Source organism: Convolutriloba macropyga, chromosome 7 (assembly GCF_964194025.1).
Source record: "Convolutriloba macropyga chromosome 7, txConMacr16.3, whole genome shotgun sequence".
NCBI classification, from domain to species: Eukaryota; Metazoa; Xenacoelomorpha; order Acoela; family Convolutidae; genus Convolutriloba; species Convolutriloba macropyga.
Window position 1 is genome coordinate 15,580,393 of NC_134474.1, and position 25,353 is coordinate 15,605,745.

At 36.1% G+C, this 25,353-nt stretch overlaps 1 protein-coding gene across 4 annotated transcripts in view; it reads left to right on the forward strand.

Moving 5' to 3' along the window:
* The window catches only part of LOC142342118 (uncharacterized), a 45,182-nt gene that overhangs the window by 18,796 nt on the left and 1,033 nt on the right, over positions 1-25,353 (forward strand). The window contains exons 3-12 of one of the 4 annotated variants that reach the window (XM_075393312.1): positions 3,510-3,726; positions 3,936-4,175; positions 4,516-4,697; positions 9,315-9,521; positions 9,945-10,346; positions 12,041-12,275; positions 16,156-16,488; positions 21,899-22,307; positions 22,883-23,048; positions 24,940-25,192. In XM_075393312.1, the coding sequence (XP_075249427.1) occupies positions 3,510-3,726; positions 3,936-4,175; positions 4,516-4,697; positions 9,315-9,521; positions 9,945-10,346; positions 12,041-12,275; positions 16,156-16,488; positions 21,899-22,307; positions 22,883-23,048; positions 24,940-25,192 (2,644 nt within the window). The remainder of the gene's footprint in view (positions 1-3,509; positions 3,727-3,935; positions 4,176-4,515; positions 4,698-9,314; positions 9,522-9,944; positions 10,347-12,040; positions 12,276-16,155; positions 16,489-21,898; positions 22,308-22,882; positions 23,049-24,939; positions 25,193-25,353) is intronic. The other 3 variants (XM_075393313.1, XM_075393315.1, XM_075393316.1) reach the window with 3 other exon arrangements.

A 25,353-nucleotide genomic window follows, 5' to 3' on the forward strand; every position in this document is an offset into this window, starting at 1 on the left:
CATTTTGTGCAACACGATATGAATCGGGATATCGTTGCATCGAGTAATTCGATGGTGACCGAGCAGGGTTGTGGTAAAACTTAGGACTATTATTATAATCAATGTTTTTGTTATTACTTGAAAAAAGTCCCTAGCTCTGCCCCGAGAATTTTGTTTGGGAGTGTTTTGTCTATTGTATTCATTTGATCGAGAACGTCGGTAGTTATCAGTAAATTTGTCCCGATAACTAGGGGGTTGCCTGTTTTGCTCGTCATGTCTTTTTTTCTCAAAACAATAAGCAATAGTGTGACCTGATCTTTTGCAATAATTACAAAAACGTGTATGATTTTGTCGATTTCTTGGTTGGTTGGGGTCATAAGTTGCATTTATTTTGTTTTCTTTCATTAGGTTTTTAAGTTCTGTTAGTTGATTTTTTACTGCCTGAATTTCGGATTGATTATCAAAATTGGAGCAGCCGGCGCAAGCATACTCACTACTCACTGTGTAACTTAGATCTCTGTTAATTACATAGTCTTGTAGATCTTGCCAAGTATCCCATGGATGCTCAATTTGTCGTTGGTGAGCTTTGTTTTAAACTTGGGGGCGTTAATCCGCGCACTAAAAACTCCATTTTTTTGTGGTTCTTTGTTCATATGTGAAGGGGTTTGGCCAGCCTTTTTCTACTGCTGTGTTGACTCGATGAATATAACTTTTAATCAATTCGTTTGGTTGCCGTTTAATATTTTCAATTTCGATGCGCTTACAGTACTGATCTCGGTTATCTGAGAATCTATTGACAAATGCGTCACTTATTTGAACCCAGGTTTGGCCAGCGGGAAGGGTTTCAAACCATTCAGCGGCCGGGCCTCGTAAGACAGAGCCAAAAAGTGCTCGTTTTCTAGCGTCATACGCCGGTTGGTCACCAAGATCGGCAGGTCGTATTCCTAGTGAAAAGTCGATTTTTTTATTGATTAGGTTCAAAAAATCTTGTGCATCCTCTGATGGGTCTAGACCGGTGAACTTTTCCAATGCTAGGTCGGGATAAGCAACAATGTTGTCCATTATGAAAGTTTTTAGCAAAACATAGAGAATTAAAAGTATTTATGTGGTACAAAAATTTTTCAAAAAGCAGAGAAAGTCAGCGTTCGGAATATATCGGAAAGTATAACACAGAGTTCGATAAAATTTGTTTTAATGGAGCAAGGGTGGGAAATATGTTCCAAGTTAAGAAATTGATCTTTATGTAAAACTCAATCGAAAAGGGAAAATTTATTTTAAAGAATTGTTTATGATAAAAGTAAAAAGTTTATTTACCCATTGGTTGCTATTAAAAACTGAAAGTGCGGGGGGAGATTTTAGAAGAACAAAATTAGTCCATATAAAATTTGAGAAACACCAAGAAATACCAGTTATAGGCGAGCGCAATTTTGGTTAGACAGCAACTAATAAAAATATTCCAGAAAAAAATAGCTGAACAGATCTAAGAGGGAACATTCGGTTTCAGAATAGAACACAATTCACAGAGGAGAATTCGTTTTTTGCCATAAGCGAACTTGAATCGTGGTTCGAAACAGAGGTTCTCGTTAGTCACTGGGGCCGAAGCCATAGAGACGACGTAGCATCTAAATTTTTGGTTTGGAAAACTCAAGTCTGTGAATCGAACATCTATCTTCCACCACCTAATACATTCGACGAACTGATTTTGAATCAGTTGTCAGCCTAGGGAAAAAAGAATTATCACAGTTAAAGATTCTTTAAAATTGTTTGTAATGTTAATGTCAAAATGTATATTGAGTTCAGCTGCTGTCGCACCAGATTTACGCGGTTAAAAGTTTGTCGTGGGGTATTCTGTATAATCTTAAGGTCGTGCAAATATTTGTCTAATACATCGCGTAAATAGATTTACCCCTTTTATCTAAGCGACCATTATGAGAATAAACTTAAATGTCCAAAGTCTGGAAAAGGGCCCAATAAGTCTTATTCAACGGACAAAGGTTTGATTCTGATCTTTTAAAATTAAAAGGAAAATCCTAAATGAACAGACATCAGTTTACACAATTAATTCAATCACACAAAAGTAACTGATAAGGGTGAGACTTACTTTGTTCTGGTATACACTTATTTTCCAATACCAAATTGCTAACTCGACAATTTCCAATCTTTAAACTTCAATTTTGACAATTCTTAATATTCCAACTTCAACTTTCCAGATTTTCTGAATCTGAGCTAAACCGGTTAAGCAGACTGGATTCTGTTGTTCAAATTCTATTCCTATAACATTCAAGCCCAACTGGCTTCCGCAAATAGTTTTTGCTGTTCTGCTCAACCTAGAGTTCCCGTTTTTTTCTGGTTTTCCGCCATGTGTTTTTAACAAACCTAAACCTGGTTTTTCTGATCACAACAAAGATCAGGCATAATTATCCGATTCTTCGCAGCAATCTGCGACACACACGCGCCTAAATTTATAAAGCTTTGAAATGTGTGGAATCGGAATTATGCGGAATTTCGGGTTCTTATTACTTTCACTTCACTTCTGAATAAGTGGCAGCAGCTGTAATTTTTTAAGAAAAGTCAGACTAACACTTTGGTGTTACCAGGTGAAAACCGAAACTTTGGTTAATAGCAGTTTTAGTTCCCTTATTTCGTAAAAACGTTAATCCGGTCTGCTTGTTCTTAGTTTCCTACTTGGCGCACGCTTGGGGGGGGGGGGCTCCCTTTTACCCGTTTACACAAGCTCGAAAATATTGTTTAATTTCAGCCAATTCGAATTAAGATTAATTTAGTGCAGAGGTTGGAGGCTACTCTAAGCTCTGAATATAGTCTGATCCTGATTTTTCATGCTATTTAGGGCATATACAGCCAAAACATGCATAATGTTCATGGTAATATCAGAATTGGAGTTCATAATGTTAAGAATAAACTCAGAATATTTTTGAAAATTTTACATTAGAAAAGTCTTTGACAATTTTACAGTTTATTTTATCTTTGTTAGCATAATATTAAAAATAAATTGTTTCTGGTAGCGTCGAGAAACAGTACCATTGAGAAAATTACAAAGTACTACATACCAGACAAAATGGACGCTACCAGGACGCTGTTGAACCTATCTGGTTTGTTTTTAAAAACCCATTGGAAGAGTTGCGCGTACCTAAAGTTCAGTGACAATCAGGACTGATTCAGAACAATTTCTAAGAAATTTCAAGTTTTAGTACTGATTCAGAAAATTTCAGACCTAACTGTGAAGCGATTACAATTATCTGAATCAGAGCAACATTCAGAGAAAATATTCTGTATTCTTCTGAATCAGAAGATAATTCAGAATGAATCACTGAATTAGCTCTGAATCAGAGAATTTCAGTGCCAAATGCAACCTGAATTAGACTCTGATTCAGTACTGAATTCGACTGAGAGTTAGGTACGGGCGGGCAATTTGCAAGTTGTTCAATTGTATAATTCATAGAAAAAAATAACACAACAGAAAGTTTGAGCGTTTTCACCAATAAAAAACTTTTTTTGTGCATATAACTGGCAGGCCAAACGAGGACTTTTGTTGGTATGCAAGTTGATGAAGGAGACAGAGCAGCAGCGAACTGCTCTATTAGTCGAAAACGCAATCATTGATCAGATAGCAGAATCTCAGCGAAAACTAGCGCGTGAAAGTAGCAGTTTGCAGAAGATGGTATCTGAACAGTCGGACAAGTTGGCTGACGCAGATTGTAACTACAAGAAACCATTTTCTATTTTTAGGTAAGAAATTAAAAACAAGCTGAACAGTTTTTGGCTCTTTCTCATTATGTAGACGTCTCTCATTAAATTTAATCAACACCCCATTTCTCATGATGGGGGGATATCATGGTCAATGCCCACTAAGCAGCGGTTTGGGCTGGTTTCATTGTTCAAGTACTTGGTCATTTATGCTTGTTGCTGAATTCTTATGATAAATTTACCCTATTCAGCGCCCGCCAATTGCTGCAAGGCACTCCCCGACAGAGCATAAGCAGCAAACAGGCCAGTGAGCTGTTCCAGAGACGTCTAAGAGACCTGGACTTGAGCTCCCAGCTGAAGTCGCCTCGAGATGCGTTATTCGACGCTGTTTCGGATGACAGGTTGAAATTACTTCGACTACATGGACAGTGTGAACAAGTTATGACCAGGGATTTAGATTGTAATGTGAAGCCATTCTGTGAGAGCCGCAGGTAATGTAGAACATTTTTTGTTCCGTAATTTCTGAGTAGGGTTCCCTGTAGGGAAGGGGGTACAACTTGAGGGTAGTTCGTTATATTAAATCTAATCAACAGTTTCATCTAAGTTAGTTTCATTCTTGGATAATTTTTCCTTGATATAAAATCTCGATAAAGACAAAATATTGTTCTGAGACTTCTGTGCGTCATCTTTGAAAAATTCATATGGCATTTTTTTCATTGAAATGCAAATGTGTTACAACCAAAATGGGGATTTTTTTTCAATTTCGAACGCCAAAACGTTTAATGTAACCCCCGTGACAATATCATTAGATCCTATTTGAATGATTTTTAGAACTGGCACTTGCAATCTGAACCAGATAGACAGTGCATATATTAGCCAGAGCCCAGAAAAACCAGGTGTTGTGAAGCAAAATGCATCTATTGGAAATTTTGGTACTTTGTGGTCGAGAAAACTGGCCAATGAGAATACTGATCATGATTGTGCATCAGTGGACGAAAATAGTCGGCGAGAAAGTGAGCATTTCTCGCGTCTCAGACATTGATAATAACAGTAATTGGAACACCTCAGGTAAAATGAGAGGAGGAAGATTCGTAATTCGCCTTTGCTTCCATCTTTGTCCACCAAATGAAAAAAACTCATTAAAAAGTAGACAATAAATTTATTCCAAGATTCTCATGGTCTTTAATGTTCTTAAAAAGGACTGAAACAAAAAATAACCATTAATTATAAATAAGAAATCTATTAGCCGCATAATATTGCCCTTGTTCTTGCATAAAACGGTCTGACCATTATGAAAATATTCGAAAGCAGAGATCCTTAATAATAATTCAGATAGAGGAATTTATTATTTTTTGAGGCTGAACCGTATAATTTTTATACGGTATAGTTTTTTTGTTTAAAATATTGAGAAAATAAAAGCAACATTTTAATTGTATGCATGTTCGAGTGTTGAATATAATAAGAAAGCATTTTCTAAAATGCATTCGTTGGTAATTTTTAATAGTTACCCGGACTTTGGTCGCAGTGAGTTTCATTGCTGTACCATTGACTTTGAATTTTAACCATTACTGAACCAGGCAAATAGAAGTATAAAAATTTTTGTCAGTCTGCCCAGACTACATTAAGAAACATCCCCCTCTGTCCCTCTTCTTCGCAGCCTCATTTACATTCTTGCTCAATACTGCACAGAATGTTTCACGTTTCTCTCATCATCAGACTGTGCATACAAAAAACTGACAGACTGCGCATAGCAAATTTTGAAAATTTCGAATAACTGATCTCATGCATAAAGTTATTTAAGATGGCGATACCTTGAAGAGCCATTCTAGCTCTAGCTAAACCATATATTGGCGCGTTTACATCTAAACCATTTTTTGGTGCATCGGTGGAAGTCGGCGGAGGCCGATGGAGGTCGGTAGCGGAGGTTGGCGGAGGTCGGTAGCGGAGGTCGGCGGAGGTCGGTAGCGGAGGTCGGAGGTCGGAGGCGGAGGTCGGTAGCGGAGGTCGGTGGAGGTCGGTAGCGGAGGTCGGTGGAGGTCAGTAGCTGAGGTCGGCGGAGGTCGGTAGCGGAGGTCGGCGGAGGTCGGTAGCGTAGGTCGGCGGAGGTCGGTAACGGAGGTCGGTAGCGGAGGTCGGTAGCGAAGGTCGGAGGCGGAGGTCGGACGCGGAGGTAGGAGGCGGAGGTCGGAGGTCGTTGTGCGAGTCAGAATTAGTTGTGTAGTAGTAGAAGGTAGAAGTAGCTGTGGAAGCATCGGGCTTCGCCCGTGGGTTCTCAATCCCAGTGTTCATCAGTGTGTTTCCGTTTATCTTTTCCGGTGTCTGAATAGTAGACTCAATGGTAGACTCATATGTTGTGTATTTCAGATTTGATTGTTGCTTTGTTTTTACTCATTTGTTTTCCTAACTTTACAGTTTTTACTCCAGTTAAATATCCATCCTAGGCATAGAAATGGCAGATAAAGTCTATGAATTTTACTATGATATGTGTAAAATATGTCATTATCAGAACTCTTGTAAGACAAAAATACATGAAGAAAAGATGCTGATTCATTGCTGAAATGAACTGCAAGTAAACTCCGGGTAGACTTTTGTTATGACTACAGACATTTAGTTCACTTTCTGCACTAATGGCTCTTGGCCACTTAAAAAAGTCAGTTAGTGGAAAAGAGCTGGCCGCGTGTAGAATCTAAGCAATGCTAAAAATCGAATTTTCGAAAAAAATTTACAAACATTTATTTAGGAAAAAATTATATTTCAATATAGAGGAGAATGGCCCCATTCAATGTCACAATGCAAGTTTAAATTAGAACTGAAGCAAAAAAACACATAGTCACCAAAACAGAAGTTTCTAGGTTTGGCACTGAGTAAAGTTTGCTTTGAAATTTGCAGAAAAAAACTGACGCAGATTTTTTGCATGATTTCTGGAAAGCTTTATAAATTAGAATTACTATTTTTTCTATGAAAAAAGTTAAGAAAGAACTTGGCTTGAAGAAAAGAACTGAAAAACAACTGAAGGGCATTGAAAAAACTTTCTTCCGCTGAATCGAACGCACATTTCATTATGGCAATCAATTGTTCTCTAACTGTCATCTGAATAATGGAATCGACAAATTTTTTTTGAATGCAGTAGAATAAACCAGACCTTGGTTTCTAAACTCTGTTGTAATGCTGTAGTTTGGTCAATTTTGATCTAGGTAACTCTAGGTTTCCACATAAGAAATACTGAAGATCATTTTTTCAAGGAATGCTGCAAAACGGGAGCCAGCTGAAGCTCAATAAAGAAACCTCTAGTGTAAAGTTTTCTATGCGCATTTTCTATTCGCAAATAGCGCGAAGACTAAAAACATTGACAATGCGTTCAAACGTCGTACTTCTTCTGCAGAAAATTTGATAGGTTCCTATATAAAATCAGTTTTGTTTAACTTTGATAGAATCTACGGGACTAGAGGATATCATCTATATGATTTCAGTTTTATCCATGTTAAATGAAATTATTCAGCCGCAGACTATCTTTTCAAATCACACAACCAATAGTTTTTAATCTTCCTGGGGTTTCAGCTGATGTAAATATTTATATGATGGTTGCATAATGGTGCTTCTTGTAAAACTAAAATTTTAACTTATTGCTATGGCTTATCTAAACGTTAATGCTGAGCAATAAAAAAAACAAAACAATTAATAGGATAATAGGAAAACTGCAAAAGGTCAAAAACGTCCAAACAATTATTAAACAAAGTGCTTTTTGATTAAAACATTCGATTTAACTCTTGTTCAAAACTTTGTTGAGTTTATGAGTTTATTAAGTGCAGAAAAAAATCGGTGGGAGCAGCAACAATCGCGAAATTTAGCAGAATAGTAATTTTTAATTTTATTTTTTCATAGGATTTCATACGGACTTTAAAAAAACAGAACACAGCTAAAAGCTTCTAATTAGTAAAAGCTTCTTATGGATAACATTTTAATGTTAGAATATTAGTGATAGATTGAGTTCTCAATTATTAATTAATCAAGTAGATTTTTTTCCAATAAGCCAAATTCCGGTTTGCTGTGCGAAGTAGAACAACTGTTCTTACTTATACGTTTGGTTAAACGAAGATTGATCAAGTGCTACAGAAGAGCCATAAAATTATGATGGTTTCTTCATAGACAGGTTGTTTCAAAATACCGATGACGAAAATATTTATTATATTTATTAAGTTTCTTTCAAAGAAACTGTCTTGTTTGTTGTAGTTAAAAAATAGATTGTTGTATCTTAATGATGTTGTTCTATCAGCAGCCGATGTAGGCACCTCCAATTAAAAAGACATGACGCCACATTAAAAATACGAGGACAATGACGCGTGACCAAAAGCTGCTCGCTCGAATGAACAAAATTTTGCAATGTTGGAACCAAAAACCCTTGCAACTGAGACAAAGGCGGGTGTACATTAGACGGACCAAGTTCTAATGCTGAAAGGAGCACTCCCACTATTAAGTTTCTGTTTATGAAACTTTGTTAAGTTGAGGCACTAATTCTTGGTGCAAGTTTTTGTCACGTCTTCTGATTTCATTTGGCGCAGTCCATGAATGTCTTAACCTCAATTCAATTGAAAAACAAATCAAAATAAATCAAAATCTAACGACAAAGCCACATAAGTCAAAATCTGACAGAGCGACATAAGTCAAAATCAAGAAAAAAGAACAAGGCGTACATAAAATTTTTTTAAAAAATAGGAAAATATAAAAATTAGTTTTTTGAGCAGATGACGGCGGTTAGTTAGAAAATTTTTGACTAATAAAAAATATAGCACGACAACTCTTGAAGAACATTCAGAAACATTTTTGAATTAAATTGCAAAAGTGAATATAAATCTGATTTATAGAAATCAACCCTAAGATTAAAAAAAATATGCAAGCGCAGGAGACACGGTGTATATGAACAAACAAATAATGCACCAAGACTTGTCGCTCAAAAGAATAGCTTTTGAAAACATGTAAAAAAAATTTACATTATTAAATTCAATGAGAAGAATTTATCTTACCGCAGAACAACAGATTAGGAGAACCTGGCGTTGAACCCTCCGAGGCAAATTTATACAAAATACAAAAATAGCAAAAAATTGAATTGTAACATCAGTTAATGCGGATTAGGAATTTATGAGGGCAGAAAAATGTTTAAATTTATTGGAATATCGAATCCTTAGTTTTTTAACGAAACTTTAGAAGAGAAAATGCAACTATGCTACCTATTGGAATAAACATCGAAACTAGAAAAAAGTTCATTCAATATTTCTCTATTTTTTTCATTGTCTTTGAAGTCGCTCATTTATGTTTGTTTTTCACTTTCTTTCTCTCACACAGAAAAACATCCCACACATTTTGGTGAAATTAATTTTTTTGTGAAAAGTGAGAAATCAAAATAATCAAACTTTGTTTTCTTTTGTTCTTACAAGTTTTTTCTCACATTTTCCTTTTCATTCTACTCATCTCTGATGTTATAAACTGCTCAATGCGTCTTTTTCCCCCCACATGAATCACGCCCATTCCGCTAACTTCCTTAGATCTCTTTTAACCTCATTTAAGGGCGAAAGGTCGACAGAACACTTAACTGGAATTACCAACGTTTGCAATAATTCGATGTTCTCTTTCAGCTACTTCTCCGTTCAGTCGTCCGCTGGTTATGGCAGAAACCACTTCGTTGCTGGCTAGTCATAGATACACGCCACCACAACACAACACATGTCAGTCTGAAGGAGAACACAGAGGTCATTTGAACTCGAACATTCTCACTAAATCAGCATCTGAAATGCAAAGCACATATGAGGTTAATGTGGGACCCCAAAATAGCAACGAGACAGGTATAGCTTCATTTAATTCCTCACTTTGATTTCAGCTGAACGTGAAGATAATCTGAAGATCAATTTGGCAGATTTTTTAAAGATGAAATTGTTAAAAAAACAAAATGGCACAAGAGTGCTACAATGGGGGGGGGGGTTAGAGCGAAGCCCTCCAGTTGCATGCTTGACTCTAGCAATATTTTGTACCCTCCTTGGTGTCTCATTGTAGCCCAAAAGTTGTATGAGCTTTGAGCTGCACTTTATTTTTTCAAATTCTACCATTACAGACCGACTCTTTACTTATTTTGGGGCTGAAAAAAAACAATTTTTGTGTATCTGGATATTGGCACACAATTTTATTTCCACTTATTAACTTGAAGCACGTGAACAAAATTGATTTTAAACTTATAAGAATTAGGAGATGGAACCTCGAAATCTGTTTAGGTGTTTCTCCTCAAAATAGTGAGCCAAGCCACAAAGTGTCCGAGCTCATTCGAAGACGAAACGAAACAAGACGTCAAATTGACCTGTGTCTCAACCAATTAGACGAGTCCGTAATCTCTCAATGCGACTCAATAGCCACTCAGCAGTCGTTTATAACGTCGCCAAAATATCATACCCAGCATCAGTCATCACTTCATAAGCGACCAAGTGCAGCAGCGGACTCATCAAGGGCTGTTCGGGAAGTTTTTCACGAGATTGAGAGCGAGTTTGCTGAACAGGAATTGGAGCCAGAGTCGGAATCAGAGTTTAAAGAGGTCGAGAACGAGCGTTTTGAGAATCATCATGTTGATGAGACGAATACATACTTGGAACCGAAATCCGCTTTGGATAAGAAACAAGCCGGTTGAGATCCAACCTAGGATCATAACAGTATATGTCTTTTTCTATGCACCTGTAAAAATAAACATATCAAAGCTGAACTTAGTTGCGATCAGTTATGCTGCGCACTTAAAACGTGATGGCGCGATAGCCCAGAGGTAAGGTGTGTGTTTGACCTGCCAATGATTGATCGTTCGATAACCTGCCTCCGTGAAGCTGTCTGTGTGAAGATGAGCGCTCACTTCACCATAGATTCGTGTTGACCGTAACCTGACCAATACTGACTGCAATGATGGTACCAAATGAAAGTTTCAGACTCAAAATAAGTGGCCTAAGTCACCGAAAAGAGCATTAATTATCACAAAACAACCAGTTTGAATTATTGGGAAAAATAGAAAAGAAGGACAGTTGAGACCAGTTTACTGTTAATGCACTGCAGAATAAAAGAGCCCAATTCTGCTCCACTGCGCTCACGCAGAAACAAAACTGTTAATACTAAAATTAGAGATATTGAGAGCTTTGTAATCTTACGAAAAGCACATACATATTTTTTACTAAAACACAACAATTTTATGATATATCAGATCTTTTACTTAACATGGAGGATCGCTAATGTGCGTTTCCATATGATGTTCCGACCCGAGCTCATGTACATTTTTGACCTAATTGTCTACCACATGAGGAGATAAACAAAAATAGATGTTTGAGTTTAAAGAAAACGTTACACACCCCGACTAATAACTGAATTACATAATACCATGCTTTATTAATGCGCTCATGAAATTTACCATTACTAAAACTACGACAAACCAACAAAACAAGCAAAAACACGAAGCATTTACGGAAAAACTCAAAATTTAAATCTAAAGAAACCTAATAACAACGTCAAATTTTAATCAAACAAAACCCTAACTACACAAATTTACTTTTTTATTTTACCTGGGCCTCATTTGATAGTCTGTGGGATGTTATACTACGTGAATTTGCTAAAAGAAACACAAATATTGACCACTCACAATACGTTTATGAAAACGCATATTGACCATCAACAAAACGAGAGTTACAACATAATATCAATAAAACGGTTCCATTACAGGAAGCGCATGGGTCCTCTATATGATGAGAATAAGTTACAAGTTGAGAAAAAGAACAACCAAACTGAAAAGATCTAAAAAACATTGAAAATAATTATCAGAAATTTTAAGACCTTCAGCTATACGCTGACTGAATTGAACAAGTTGATTCAATCCTCAATTAGAAGATTATGAGAACTCTCAGCATTTCGAACAAAATTTGCGACTACATTTAAACTAAATCAGCAACAGATTTAAACAAAATTGAGGTTAAAAATAAACAGGGCTAGAAACATCACCTCGCAAAATAAATTGATATACCTATTATGAAAAACATAAAATATGGATTTTCATGCAAAGATCTTATCATGATTTTGAATTGTTTTCAAGATACGTGCAATCTATCAAGAGAGTTGCTTATGTATCAAGAAACAACTTCTTGGCAAGTTGAGCGAGAAAGTTATCAAAGACATGAACAGAAATGTGCAAGCTCAGTTAAGAACAATGTCAGTCTAAAAATGTCCTCGTTTGATTGCGTTAAACTTTGCTCTAAAGATATTAAGAACAATTTCAGTTTAAAAAATGTCTTATTTGAAACTCCATATTTTGCTCACAATACTAGCGCAAAACATGCATCTCAACCAGTGCCAGGACCCTCTCTTGATGTATTGAAACTGATACCTCCAAACCCACCCCAAATACCATCCAACGCAAGCAGTGTGGACGAGGGATACAACCAAGAGAGTCCCAATGACGCAAACGTATTCAAGAGTTTCGAAAGTAACAATGACTTTGAGAATGAAGACGATGACGAAGATGATTACGAGGCCTCATTCGAAACTGGAGTCAGCGATTATCATGATCCAAAAATAACTTACAGGTAAAAAGCTCTCATCAAATGTGATCGTTTAATCGCATATTTTTGTTTTTTTTTCTGATATAAGGACGAAGAGAAAAACCAAAACAATTGATTGCTTAAAAAATGTCGCTGCTCATATTTGGAACATTTTGGATTATTGCATATGCAGAATCATTTCGGGAGTCAGCCCTGGTAGTGCTGGTTTGTTAGCCTTTCTCTGATGAAGCTTCTAGGCTCAAATTCCGTGCCGAGACGTCAAAAGCCGTAAAAGTTTTTTTTTTAAAAATGTTAGATTGACGGTGAAAACGGTTCATAATTGGATTTAAAAATTATACAACTTTAACAATCATTATGGTCAACTGGCGCTGTGATAAAAGATCCGACTTTCCTAAGGAATTATAAACTATAGACCTAAACGAGTCTAAAAATAAGTAAGATCAACATTGACTTTATGAAAGTTAAAGCGTTGACTTTACAAAAGTTACAAGCATTCAAATAAGTCAATGCAATTTTATGCAAAAAAATAGGGTTGAGGAATTTCACTTTTAATTGCAAACAAGGAGGCTCGGTAATGTGCGTCCGGCGATAATGTTCCGACCCCGCTTATCCACATTCTTGACGTAATTGGCAACCAAATGAAGAAGAGATAAGAGATAGAAACTTTCAAAAACAAACATATCGTTCAATAAATCACTAATTGTGTAAAAAAAATGCCACGTTAGAGGGCCGATTAACCTTGTTGTTAATATGACTACTAGAAAAGACTGTCATAAAAATCAAATAACAAACATCAATTAAGACAAAAACTTGCTATCAAAATTTGTAAAAGAACTAATTTTAAAATCAATTTGGCATCAAATAAAGCCTATACTAAACAAACTAACCTATACTTGATTAGAAAAGATATGGGACCTGTCCTCAAAGTGACTGGGTAACAGTTAGACCAAAAAGAGCAAATAAACTCGCAAACTTCAAAAATACGTTTCTATTTTTGAAACAATTATTTTTAAAGTGACTAAAATCTTTAAAATATAAACTGAAGTCACTAAAAGGTTTATTTTTATCTCCATAAGAAGCAATTGCGACCTGTCGTTATCATGTGTACTTCATATGACTTCACAAATGACAAGAAATACCTGCAGAATTAAAATGTTATAACAGACTTTGCGTGTAAACGGCAAGGAAGCCGTCAAAACCATAATTTTGTCTCTTAGAACATTAAAAAGGTTCAATTGCGTTTTTTAAATACTAATAGGACCTACCAAAAATGTTGAAAGTTAAAAAGAAAACAAAGTCCTATAAAGTGTACAAATATCTAAAAATCAGAAATTGTTATGAAAGCTAGTACTAACGAAGCCGACAAACATGGGCTGAAACAAAAACTATAAAAAAATAAGTTACAGGTCACTAGATAAATTTTGTTAGCTCTCTTTACAGTAACTAAGCTACGAAATTGCCGAAAAAAAAACAAAAAACTAATGGCTAAGCTTAAAAATGCAAAGTTGTCTTTGAGAACAAACATTTTAAAAAGTTGTGACAGACACAACATTTCAACTAAAAGAAAAGATGCATTTACTTGCTGCACCTTAGGAAGCCACTTGCTTCTGTTATTAATGAGGCATTGTCACAAGACTTTAAAATTACATCAAATACCAGCATAAGCCACAATTTCACAAACAATTTTACGACATCAGATTCTTGGAAGCTTTAAATTTATAAGTTGTTATCTGCAAGTATTTTAAATCTTTAGACGCTTTTCATCTGAAGATCAAAAAGTTTTTCGAAAATAAAACTATTGAGAAATGCCAACAAAAAGGAACTCGGATGTTATCGAAAACACGAAAAGTTTTTATGAAAACGAATGTTCGTAGCCGTCAGTCAAAACATAACCAACAGAGAATTTAATGTCTGAGTTGACAAAAAGAGTTCTAATATCTTCGTAACAAACTGAAATACATTATGGCGAAATTGAGAGTATAACGGAGACATATCATACAAACTTTAATTTTTGAAATATTTTCTTTTGAGAACCATTACGTACGATAAATAGCAATAAATTGAAATCTAAATATAGGTTCAAATAAACATCTATTGGAAGCAATTGAGACATTTCATACAGAAAATTGTTGTATTGCAACAAAAAGAACGAAAAACACAGGCAAAATTCAAAAATCCAACTGAATTTTATGAGATAATTGTGTGTCAACGCATAAAAGCATATACAATTCAACAAAGCAAATGAACATGTTCAATTGCACATTTTTGCAACACTGTGGATTCCGTCAACAGTGTATTCGTTCAGTTGGCTCCACCAATATTGTGGAAATTCGACAAGAAAACAAAAGGGAAATAAAGGTTTGCAATTATGCTCAAAAATCAAATTTTTTTTTTAAAAAAACTTGTAGTATTAAAACCAATAGTGATACTATCTGTCGTTACTGAGACTACGCTACAAGTTGAAAAAATAAGCTATAATGATTGCTATGATCAATATTTTGTCAACATTTTCTTAAAACGAACACATTTAAAGTCATAAGAGACATTGGCATTAGATAACAACTGAAAGTATTGGCTAGTTTTACTTATATCTCTTGAAGAGGTCACTTCGATCTTTCTTTGGCAACTAAGTTGATTTTTCTTTTGATTGAATCTCAGTTATCAGTCTAGGAAAAGTATGACAAATGAAAGGAGAACATAGGAAATCGTTAAAATTTTGTGAAAACGCTTTTTCAAAGCTCTAAAAACCATGAGCTTATCTCTGGAACCAGGATACTTGTTCGTGGGGCCTATTTGTATTGTAATTGCTATCTGTCACCAATGGAGCCCACCTTTGAAAGTCTCGTCAAAAATAACATAAAACAATATAAAAGCGGAAATCCTTTGAAAAAAGTCCGCGCCAATAAGATCCAGAAGTTTTATTGCAAGGATCTATGGTGAGATCAAGATCAGCCCCGGTATTGCTGCGCGTCTAATAAAACACATCATTTTGTTACAAATGGTTGTGAAAAGTATCAATTTTTAAACTAAGTTTTTCAATATATCAAAAATAATTAATGCATTTGATCTAAATTGCGTCGTGTCTAAATTTGCGAAAACACTCGAAGAAAAAAATTTCTAGACTAAGATTCTTATGGCAAACGGGTGTAGACCAATCTACTTTTTAGAGGTTACGAAAAAAATGTACGCAGTTTTCTTTTGTATACGACCAGCATAAAAACACAAAATGAGCTAAAAAACAAATTTGGTGCAACATTTGACGAAAATATCGGAATTGTTTTAAAAAAATGCAAAAATTCAAACCAAGAAACGCGAATCGAACTATTGAGCAAAACTCTCTATCGTTAACGATTAAACCAATAACTTTAGTGTTAACAATTTTAAAATATTTTAGCAAAATTGAGGAAAGTTTGGACAAAAATTACTGAAAATGTGAGCAAAAGCATCTTAAATCGGTTGAATGTTAACAAAACTTAAAAACTCGATAACTTCCTGTTAATAACAAAATTTTGAAAACAATCTTTTTAATTCCATATTCTACTTTGGACGGGTTTTCTAATGATTCCACTCAAAACTCTGTGATGTAAATACAGATCGGCCAAAATTGACTGATCAAAAAAACCCTTTGAGTATATAGTTCCTCCTCTCACTAAATTGGGTAGGAAAAATTAAAAATGGTTAAGCTTAAAACTGCGGTTTGTTGGCTGTAACACCCACCAGCGCATACGCTCAAACAAAACAATTTCATGAAACAATTTTGTACTGCTTTTTAGTACGGACTCATATAGGTCTGATGGGTTTGTCATGCCCCTTCAGTTATGGATGATGTATTGGGTTACCTAGTTAGCTTAATGAGGATGTTAAAGTCTGAGTTTACATTTTTCACTGTTTGCTCTTCTTCGAGGTTGTCGAATGAGAAGCAACACACCTATCGGACTGAGTCGTCTGGTAGTATAAAAGGCGACACGTACCGGTCAAGAGCTAATTCGAAAGTTTCAAAAGAAATTCTACATCAATCTCTCGAGTTGCAGCCTGAAGTATTCCCAAGCCCTCGGGGATCGAGTGCGGCGCCAAGCAACTGTCCTTCAGCCGAGACAAATGAGGATATTGAAGACAAACTGTTAGAGGGCGATGATTCAGATAATGTTGATAATATACAACAGGGCACGTGTCGGATCAGCACTCCATTTTACACGAATGGTTCTTTTACGAGCAGTACAGATTTGGACAAGTTCGGGTTAGTTTTTTCAGATTTTAACAAGTTTTGTTACTAGTTTTCAGAGAAATTAGACTGTAAATGTGATTGACAAACAGTAACTTCCTAAAATTAGGGATGACAAGATTATATTAAAGGCGGCACACTATAAGATTGCACTCCAATTATCTTTCCAAACGGCTTATAAAAAGACTTCAGCTCGACTTGTATGAATTTTTCGCTGAATTCTGCTCCTTCCATTTTTTGCACTGTAAATTTTTGAGCTGCTCTTATTGTGACGTAATATCACCCTGGGCTTTGTACGACCCAAAAATATACAGAAATTGAGCCGAGTTATGACCAAATCATGGGTCAAATAAGTGTTTTTTTTCTCTGTCTCGACAAGAACTGTCGATTTTAAGCAAAAATAGTATTTTGTATGGCAGACAACTCGTACCTCTCTCATTTTCCTGGGCTGCAATGCTGGTAGCATTTTTATGTTTTGGTGTTAAAAGGCGAAATAAATAAAAATCAAATACAAATCTTTGCTAAAGATAAAATAATTCTAACAGTCAGTCCATTCAGCTTCATTTATCATGGAATTTATCAGCCGCGCCGATGCCTCGCAACAAGTTTCAGAAAATATCTCCCAGGTAGAGGTGCCATCTGGAAGTGACTTCTGATCACACCGTGCCAGACGAAAGTAACCTCTGATCAGACCATCACAGACCAAAGTATCCTATGATCAGACTAACGTGCGCTCGAAACATCATGTGCGCTCGAAGTGCGCTCGAAACTGTCTCTGATCAGAACTTTCCAGACGGAAAGGACTCCTGATCAGACCGAAATCAGACCATTGTCCAGACGATTGTGTGACCATGGCCCAGACCAAACCCAGACCATCGTCCAGACGATTGTGCGCTCAAAGTCACTTCTGATAAGGCTATTGTGCGCTCGAAAGACACCCCTGATCAGACTATTGTGCGCTCGAAATCACCTCTGATCAGACTCAATTCCGCTCAAAATAGTCTCATCAGTGAATGGTTTCACTATGAACGCATTTTGGTATAGTATATTCATTTCATGAAAATTTATGTTTGCAGTAATAAATTATCTAAAAAAGACCATTCTCGAAGCATTATTGCTAAAAAAAAGAAAACCCAACTGCTGAGAAATAATTATTTAGCATTAGTGCATATTTCGAGCTCAGTGGATGAATTTAGACAGCTTTCCATTTGAAACGTCGTGTTCTACAGTTTATTAAAATTTCCTTTTAAGGGGACTGGCGTTTTCTAGCAGCTGGACTGATAAAAGCCCTTTGGTTTTGATTAAAGCCATCAGAATCTAGATGTGTCTGTGATCCGAATGCTGCTTTTTGTGGCCTCTTGTCAAAGCCAACATCTCTCGGTAAAAAAAAACAAAAATAAAAAAAAATTCAGCTCGAAATGCTCTCTGATCTGACTAATGTGCGCTTGAATCCGCCTCTGATCAGACCGTTCCCATCCTGAACTGACCTTTGATTATATCATCCCCAGACCGAAGCAACCTCTGATCATACTGTTGTGCGCTCGAACTAAATCTCAGACACTGTAAATTTGGTCTGGGAACACACAGTGTGCGTTGAAATTGGTCTGATCAGAGTTCACTTCCGGATAGCACCTCAACCTGGGCTGAAAGCAGACACGTTTTTATTATCTAGTAAAAACCCTTACTCAGAAAACAGGGGTCTTGAAAATCGTTCAATTTTAACTAGGAGCTAGTCTCTGTCATTTTAGCGAATAATAACCTCACATGTTTAAACATTAATGTTTTATTGACTTTCGTTTGTCAGCGTCAAAAAAAGTGAAAATTATTTATCAAAATTACTTAAGAAAATTGAATATTCATTTTTAATTTTAGCTGTGGAAGTGGAAACACCCTGGTTCAGAATTGTTTGCTTTTAAAGGTGAAAAAATTGTCCGAACATTCAATTTCAGTTAAAATAAAACGGAGAATTATTTGAAATAAACGTCCGATTTATTTGTTCTTCTGTATCGTTGGTGTGTTCATTTTTGACATGTAAGATTTTTTCAAAATGTTTGCTTTTCAAACATAGAAACTTGTCGGAATATTCGGTATCAAACGTCAGCAACCACTGGCTTGATCTGCTTCAAATGTAGGAAATCGTCGATATGTTTCCGGTTTTGAAGAAAACATATCAAAACTTTTTGAATATAAAAAGTTTATCAGAGCTCACATCACTTCATCAAATATTTTAAACTGCTATTAAAAGAGAGCATCTCTAAAGAGTTAGTTTGAAATCCTTGCAAAAAGAAGTCTATCATAACGTTTGACTTTACTTTATACAAAAAATGCAAAATTTTGTATGAATGAAGGGCAGTTTCTCGCATTTCAAACCAAACATACCAAACATTTATTACGTTTATAAGCACAACTAACCAACTTACACAAAACCGAGCTTACCTTTAGAAGCTATCTTAAATTCCACGCTGATCACACCTGTGATTTTCTAATTTGAAATCCAACTGTCGAATGAGAAGCAACACACCTATTGCACTGAGTCGTCAGGTAGTATAAAAGGCGACACATACCGGCCAACAGCCTATTCGAAAGTTTCAAAAAAAATTCTGCGTCAATCTCTCGAGTTGCAGCCTGAAATTTTCCCGAGACCTCGGGGTTCAAATGCGGCTCCTAGCAACTTTCTTTCAGCCGAGACAAATGAGGATATTGAAGACAAAATATTACAGGGTGATTAATCGGATAATGTTGATAATATACGACAGCGCACTTGTCGCATCAGCACTTCATTTTATGCGAATGCGTCTTTCACGAGCTGTACTGACTTGGATAAGTTCGGGTGAGGTTTTTGAATTTTCAACTAGATTTTGAACAGTTTTCAGGGACAATAGACTGTAAATTGCGATTGAAAACAGTCATTTCCAATTATTAGGGATAACAAGATTACACTAACGGTGGCGGTACACTATAAAATTGCACTCCAATTGTCTTCACAAATTGCTTATAAGTAGACTTCAGTTCGTCTTATATGAAATTTGCTCTGAATTCTGCTCCTTCCATTTTTTGCATTGTGAACTTTTGACATGCTCTTAAGGTGACGTAATATCACCTTGGGCTTTGTACGACCAAAAAAATTACAGAAAATAAACCGAGTTATGAACAAATTGCGGGTCAGGTAGGTGTTTTGTTCTGTCGTAACAAGAAATGTCGATTTTAAACAAAAATAGTTTTTTGTCTGGCAGACAACTCGTGCTTCTCCCATTTTCCTGGGCTGCATTGATTGTTTGGCTTTCACTATAGACAAAGTGATAGCATTTTTATGTTTTTGCTGTTATAAATTGAAATGAAAAAAAAAATCAAATAAAAATCATTGCTAAAGATAAAACAATTTAACATTCAGTCCATTCAGCTTCATTTTATCCTATACTTTATCAGACGCGCCGATGCTTCGCGACAACCTTTAAAAAAAGACACTTTTTTATTATCAAATAAAAACCCTTACTAAAAAAGCATGGGTTTTAAAATTTGTTTAAATTTAGCTAAGGAGCTATTCTCTGCCATTTTAGCTAATAATAACCTAACATTTATTTTTTACTGATTTTCGTTTGTCAGCGTCTAAATGCGCTCCTTATCAATAGTGAATGTCCATTTTCATTTTCACGGTTGAATTGGAAGCACCTTGGTTCAGAATTATTTGCTTTCAAAGGTCAACAAATGTCCCAATTTTCAGTTCCAATTAGAATAAAACGAAAACTTATTTGAAAAAAAACGTCCGATTTTTTTGTTTTTCGGTTTTTTTTTGTTTTTTTGTTCATTTGTCGCTTGTACGATTTTTTTCAAAATGTTTGGTTTTCAAACATAGAAAATTGTCGGAATGCTCGGTATCAAACTTCAGCAACCATTGGCTTGATCTGCTTCAAATGTAAGAAACCGTCAAATATGTCCCAGGTTTCGACGAAAAAATATCAGAACTTCTTGAATGCAGAAAATTTTACAGAGCTCACATCACTTCACCAAGTATTTTACAATGACTTTACAAATGATCATCTCTAAGAAATTAGTTTGAAATTCCTGCAAAAACAAGGCTATCATAACGTTTGACTTCATTATAATAGAAAAAAAACAATATATTGTGTGAAAAAACGGCAATTTCTCGCGTTTCAATCCGAACACACCAAACATTTTTTATCTTTTTAAACACAAAAAACTGATTCGTAAAAACCGACCATATTTTAAAAACCTATCTTCTATTCCAGGCCGACCACATCTATGGTTTTCTTGTTTGAAACCAAACTTGTCGAAGAAGCCGAGCGTACCCAGGTTGAGATACCATCCGGAGGTGACCTCTGATCAGACCGTGCCAGACGAAAGTAACTTTCGATCAGACCATCCCAGACCAAAGTATCTTCTGATCAGACTAATGTGCGGTCGAAACACCGTGTGCGTTAGAAGTGTGCTCAAAATTGTCTCTGACCAGACTGTTCCAGACGGAAAGGACCTCTAATCAGACCAAATGTAAACATTTGTCCAGACGGTTGTGCGCTCAAAATCACTTCTAATCAGACTATTGTGCGCTCAAAAGTCACTCCTGATCAAACTATTGTTGGCTCAAAATCACCTTTGATCAGACTCAATTGTGCTCGAAATAGTCTGATCAGTAAATAGTTTTCAATATGAACAAATTTTGTTATAATTTATTCATTTCATAAAAATTGATGTTTGCATTATTAAATTCATCTAAGGAAAATACCATTCTAAAACTGTTATTGATAAAGAAAAGAAAACCCAACTGCTGAAAAAAAATTTATTTAGTAAACATTAGTGCATATTTCGAACTCAATGGATTAATTTAAAGAGCTTTCCATATAAAACGTCGTGTTCTACAGATAAACGAATTTTCCTTTTAAGGGGACTGGCATGTTCCATAAGCTGGAGGAAGCCATTTTCGTTCTGATTATGGCCATCAGACTCTAGATTTGTCTGTGATCAGAATGCTGCTTTTTGTTGCCTCTTGGCAGAGCCAACATCTCTCGGTAAAAAAAAGAAAAAAATCAGGAAAATTTCAGCTCGAAATGGTCTCTGATCAGACTAATGTGCGCTTGAATCCGCCTCTGATCAGAAAATTCCCATCCTGAAGTGACCTCTGATCATACCATCCCCAGACCGAAGTGACTTAATCACAGACCCTGTAATTTTGGTCTGGGAACACAACGTGTGCGTTGGACTTGGTCTGATCAGAGGTCACTTCCGGATGGCACCTCAACCTGGGTGCAGACGATTTCTTTCTTAGTTTTTGTGCGGTATTCTGGACTAGACCTGATCCGAATATTGTTTAGGGCCTTAGTCTTGGATAATTAATATCTCGCACAAGTCTGTAAATTCCTACCCACTGATTTGTACCTCCTTTTGAGTCTTAGACTCTTGTTCTTTTCAGCTTCGCGAGCGCTCATGGCGATGACGTGTTTAACCAACATTACAAGCCAAATATGGGGGCTAAGAAGTCTGATAACTGTAACTCTTCAAGTTCCGGAGACCACCTGTCACCGGCTATCACCCACGAAAATTTGAGCATTGCATCAAAGTCACAAATTTTCGAAAGCAACGATCGTTTGAACATTTTGAGCGCTGTTGGTCGAAACATGCATATATTTACATCAACCGTTGAAACTGAAAGCGATTTCTTCAAAAGTGATCCTACATTTGACAGCGGAGAATTAGCGCATAATGAGCTAGATACTATGCGAGAATATATACGCAATCGTGGGGTTCCGACCTGGGATCGAACCGACGCCTGCAACAAGGCATTGAAACCCTCGCGCATGGAAAGTTTATCCTGGTCAACGGTTAGTTCCAACCAAAATTGGAAGTTGTCCGAAAAATTTGTATTTATTTTTGCTGTTTTGCTGCAAATAACCTTTTCTTTCAATAACCTGCATGTTTAAAGGGAGGATACGTTTGTGAAAATTGTTTACCCTCGGTGGTGGCAAAAAAGATTGCACGTGACTGCAGATATTATAAATTGCAACCCTGTGTAACCTGGTCCTTAAGAAATGACAAATTACAACTGACAAATGTTATGATTGATTATTGAAAAGAATCAACCCGTATTTCATAAAGCTATACACATGTTCATATATGCTTGAAAAAGAAATATTTAGACAATTACTTAGCCTTAAATAATGTTAGAAATTGTTTTTCCCATTGTCTTGGGGGGGGGGAGACAATGGCAAAGACAATTTTTGATAATATTCAAATATTTTAAATATATTTAATATATTTAAATAATGTATTTACCGACTTATTTTTAATATATTCAGATAATTTTTTAAATATATTTACCGCTAAGAAATAGACAAAGCATGAGCCAACTATTGACTATTAGCTAGCGAACTATTATCAAAATATTGTTCCGTTCTAGGAACCGGATGCTACAGCTCCACTATTTGTGAGAGAAGTTCCAAAAACAGAGACCTGTCTAATCGACAAGAGCCTCTGTCTGCAAAGCGAGTTTGCAACACTCTCTTTCCAAGGCAACTCAATTGACGGACAGACTCCTCGTGATCTTAACATATCACAATGCGTGCAAAAGGGCTCTTTGCTTGAGATGCTTATAAACATTGTTTAAGCAATGTTTTAACGTAATTATAAAACTCGAGAGTTTAATTTGAATGCGACACCCGACCGTGCATCATGGTCAACGCGGACCGGAACCGTCCAAGACCAAAATGGCCAGATCGAACTCAACGGTTCTTAAAATTTTTTCTACGCTCGAAAGTCACTTGTTTTAATCTCACATCAGACTCAAGTGCGCTAAAAAAAATTTGCATGCGTTCTAAATGCGCTCAACATGCCTTCTTAACAGACTTGCTTTTGCTTTTTGATCAAACCAAAGTGCACTCGAATTCACTTCAGGTAAGACAACGCTTGGAGTTTCTTCACCTCGTTGGACAAAAAACAATTCGAAGCGTTTTCTAAGCGGTGAACTTACGTTATTTCACCACTAAGTTAAGCGGTGAATTTGGGTAATTTCACCGCATTCACCGCTTAACTCATATAATTTGGACACTTTTTTCCAAAGCGGTGAATTTATGTAACTTCGCCGCTAAATTCAGCCGTGAAATTATGTAATTTCACCGCTACCGGGCGATAAAGTTATTTTTCACCGCATTCACCGCCTGATTTATGTAATTTCACCGCATTCTCCGCTTATCTTACAAAATTTTTCACATTCACAGCTTATCTTACATAATTTTGCGTTGGATGGCGGTGACACCTCGACCCGGGCTCACATCAGATGAGAATGTGTAATCGCGAGATTTTTCTTATATAAGGACGAAGAGAAAAATCAAAACATTCGATGGCTTGAAAAAATGGGGCTATTTTTGGAACATTTTGGCATCATGCATGGGCAGAACCAGTTTGAGAGTAACCACAGATATTGCTGGTTCTTTTGCGGTTCGCTGATCAATTTTCTAGGTAGAATTACTGCGCAGAAGTGTTATTAGCTCTTAAATCGGCACCAATATGTCAGACACAAAATATCAGATTTGCATAGGAATTTATCTCCTTTCCCCTCTCTTAACAATAGTTTATAGCAATTTTTAAAAATGACTAGCTTTCGTACCTGGTGGACCTCTGAATTCTAATCAGAGTCAATAAAGTAAATTGGAATCTCTGATTAGACCCAGTCAATACTCTTAATCAAACAATTACCAAAATTTCGGAAAAGAATTACCAAAAATTGCAAAAACATTTTCGGGCTCTGATTGGAGCCACTTGCGCACAAAATTGTCTCTCATCAGACCCAATCATTCCTAAAATTGCCTCTCAACTGACCTACTTGCGCAAGTAATTGTATCTGATTTGATCCATCTGTGTTCAAAAATTACTTCTGATAAAGCTCAGGAGTTGGAGCGCTTTTTCATCGGACTTAAGCGCCTTCAAAGCCGCCTTTGACTGGAATTCATTGAGCCCATAGTTCGCCTCTGATCAGACAGACTATCTTGAGTTCTTGAGGTTGCCCATGCATGTAACTTTGATCAAAGAATGCATAGGTATGCTCTCGACTGAGTCTGTTCACAGGTTTTTGTCGCAACTGGGACCGCAAACTGGGTAAGGCCGTGTCTTGGTTTCAAAAGAAAAATTGATCTGATTTCTGTTTTCAAAAGATTGCAATTTCGAGTAAATCATTCATTAATTATAAACAAATTAAGTGTTTTATTAAGACTTTCTAAATTTGATATTAACTATTTTAAGAAGAATAATTGAAACAATTTTAATTACTTAAGTTGAATTGTTTCATCTATTTGAGTATCAATCTATTTTTGGGTACTATTCTTAGCGTGGTCTTTCATGCTGTTCACATTTTTTATGGCAAAAATAATGTCGACCTTATGTTCACTAAGAAAAGTATTTTTGGGGGTTTCCTGTTCCAAGAAATGAGGATATTTGGGATTAAACTAGCAAAGAGCGGTTAAAAGATATACAAAGACAGCCGATATCTCAACACCAAAATTGACAGATGTCATCCAGTTGACATGAGTGTCATACTACACAAATGCCGAGAAGAGGAACACGAGTCTATTTTGTCATTCGAATTACTCTCTTTCCTTAGTGACATCTACATCGAGAAGCCGATTGTCCGAAAGGGGCCAAGGTTGAATAGCAGAAGCAGCACCCTTACAACTCCTCCGCAATATTCTAGCGCTGAAAACAGAAATTTGTCCAGGTAAATCTGTATTTTTGAGCAAATAAATGCAGATAATAGTGAGTACATTTTTTGTTCAATATTTCACTGTCATGCAGTAAGAATCAATTTTATGCTTATGTCCTGTGCTTGATTTTGGATATTGTTTTTTTTTTATTTTTGTTAATTCTCAAGCCAAAAAC